The sequence below is a fragment of the Octopus bimaculoides genome, chromosome 14 (assembly GCF_001194135.2).
Source record: "Octopus bimaculoides isolate UCB-OBI-ISO-001 chromosome 14, ASM119413v2, whole genome shotgun sequence".
Classification (NCBI taxonomy): domain Eukaryota; kingdom Metazoa; phylum Mollusca; class Cephalopoda; order Octopoda; family Octopodidae; genus Octopus; species Octopus bimaculoides.
Genome location: NC_068994.1, coordinates 59592290 through 59595141, shown reverse-complemented (window position 1 = coordinate 59595141; position 2852 = coordinate 59592290). Strand labels below are relative to the sequence as shown.

Below are 2852 nucleotides of genomic sequence, written 5' to 3'. Positions count from 1 at the left end.
TAGATAGATAGATAGATAGATAGATAGATAGATAGATAGATAGATAGATAGATAGATAGATAGATAGATAGGCAAACAGACAGATATCTATATGTGTCACACACCTTTGTGACTCTGCTGCTCTTGTTTCTTTCTCCGTCTCTTTCTTCCACTCTTCACCTCTCTCCCTCTCTGTGTCTTCCCCCCCCACTCCCTCTCTCTCTCTCTCTCTCTCTCTCTCATCTAAACAAACTTTCTCGTTTTCTTTTTTTTGCTTTCCTTCCCTCTGAGTTGTCATTCTTGTTGCTGTTGTTGCTGTTGGGACAACAACAACAACAACAGCAGCAGCAGCATCAATAACATTTGACTGTCTACAAATCTTTTATAACGATAATGTAACAACACACGATCTAATGTGTCCTTCCATTCTTTTGAAAGATTTGGCAATTCAGCTACTATTTCTAGCAGGTTCTATGAGCACGTAAAGCTTTCCCCCCTTCAGTCTATACAAGTGGGGGAGGGCTCTGCATATGGGTGTTACGTGTATGTTTATGTATGGGTGTGTTTGTGTATATATATGTATGTCTACGGGTGAGCGTGTGCGTGTGGTGTGTTGTTGAGCGAGGCAGATATATAGAGCTGAGATAAGCTAGTGTTTCACATAATTAATTCTATGAGCAGCAACTAATTAATTAGCAATGCGACGAGGAAAGTATATTAGCTCAATGACTAATAAACATTTAAATTATTTCGGCGAGTAAGGGAGAAAACTTCCGACAACTTTCGGCCTTATGAAACCTCGGTGAAGTATAGACTTCGTTGGAGTTGAAAAAGAAGTGTGGAATGAAGGTCATTAAATAATAGTGAGGAGTGGTGGTCAGTATATAGAAGAAGAACCAACGAGAGGTGGTGGGGAAGGCGGACAAATAACGAGGTAGGTGGGTAGGTAGGTAGGTAGGTAGGTAGGTAGGTAGGTCGATAAATAGACGGACAGACAGACAGACAGACCGAAGTAAATGGGGTGGGTAGAGAGCTATCGGCTGAATCAAAGGTTTTTTTTCTCTCAGAATTTTGGCAACTTGTATCACCATATTATGTTACTAATTTGATACAATTTGTTGTCTAATTGTTACTGAATTGTTTATTCGTTATTTTCACAATTAACACACAAACACAAATTATTTACTCTTTATTTTACAGCTTTGATAATGAGTGGTGAAGAAATTGCTATCGGAACCATTTTGCTCTACTCGTGGAAAGAGAAGACCGAATGCAAGGGCAGCAGCAAAAAAAAATTAATGATGTGGAAGGCCCTGGAACTATTAGCGAACGCGTGGTTCAAAATTGGTTCAGATGTTTCAAAGAAGGTGACACCAGCCTCGAAGAGAAACCCAAGTCAAGGAGACCTTCTGTGGTGGAAGATGAGACCTTACTTGAAATGGCTGAACAATAGCCAAGCACAAGTAACTCGTGCATTGCTGGCAGGACTTGGTTCTTCACAAAGCACCGTCAGTCGACACCTCCATAAGCTCGGTCTTGTGAACAGATGCTGTCGAGACGTTCCTCATGAATTGACCAATGACCAGATTCAGCGACGTATGAACATTTGCCAGCAACCTCAGGCAAATCCTTGAGATGTCCGTTTTTGTCATCGTATTGTAATTGGGGATGAAGAACGAATCTATTGTCATAATGCTAATAAGAGAAATCAGTGGCTTCGTTCCTGCCAGGCTTCAGAACCTGTTTTCAAACAAGAGCAGTTTGAGCAGAAGGTCATGTTGTGTTTGGTGAAATTTCGACGGGGGTGGGGGGTGCACTTTGAGCTTGTTCTTGGTGGTCATGCTATGAACGATAACCTTTATGCTCAACAACTGCAGCGAGTATATTTTGATACTTTGAAAGCCCGCTGCATGATATATTGGTCAATCGAAGATGCGCACTCCTACAGCATGACAATGCCCCAGCACAATCTGCCAAAGTGACAAAGTGACAAACTTGAGGGTTTGAGGGGCTGGAAGGGCTGCTTCACCCAACCCACAGTCCAGACCTTGCACCATCAGATTACTGCCTTTCCCGAGCTATGACTCATTTTCTGCAGGGACGGAGATTCAACAATGCGGATATATATATATATATATATATATATATATATATATATATATATATATATATATATACATACGTGAGTCGTCTAAGAGACAGTAAGTCAGAGAAAAGATGCACTGTAAATAGAGTGGGTATATTCTTCGAAATGTACAGCATTATATATCCATCACGGTTGATTTTACCAATCGGTTTCGCACTAGGAATACAATTGAGTGTTACGGAACAATCTGATTATATAAACTTACGTTCATCAGAGTTAACCGATATAGAAGGGAATGTGGCACTTCCATATCGGCTAACTCTGATGAGCGCAAGGTTATATAATCGGATTGATACCTAACACTCCATTGTATTGCTAGCGCGAAACCGATTGGTAAAATCAGCCGTGATGGATATATAATATTGTACATTTCGGATGCAGGAATGGTTGTGTGGTAAGTAGCTTGCTTACCAACCACATGGTTCCGGGTTCAGTCCCACTGCATGGCATCTTGGGCAAGTGTCTTCTACTATAGCCTCGGGCCGACTAAGGCCTTGTGATGGAATTTGGTAGACGGAAACTGAAAGAAGCCCGTCAAATATATATATATTGGAATTTACAAAAAAACAAAAGACGAAGACGGGTGTGTAAACAACAAACAGATGTATTAGTTTAACGCTCGGGAAGTGAGAAAGTCTTTTACGTTTCGAGCCTACGATCTTCCACAGAAAGGAACACAGAAATAAACAGGAAGAGAAAATAAACACAGAGAGAATATGTGTGTGTG

At 40.9% G+C, this 2852-nt stretch overlaps 1 protein-coding gene across 1 annotated transcript; it reads left to right on the top strand.

Annotated features, from left to right (window-relative positions):
• The first annotated feature begins 1187 nt into the window (after positions 1 to 1187).
• LOC106877999 (uncharacterized) lies at positions 1188 to 1613 on the top strand. Its single transcript, XM_014927073.1, has one exon. It carries the CDS (start codon positions 1188 to 1190, stop codon positions 1611 to 1613), a length of 426 nt encoding a protein of 141 aa, XP_014782559.1.
• Positions 1614 to 2852: the final 1239 nt, after the last annotated feature.

What these genes read in the sequence shown, in the direction of transcription:
- LOC106877999 (XM_014927073.1), top strand. Translation starts at nt 1,188, where the DNA reads ATGAGTGGTGAAGAAATTGCTATCGGAACCATTTTGCTCTACTCGTGG.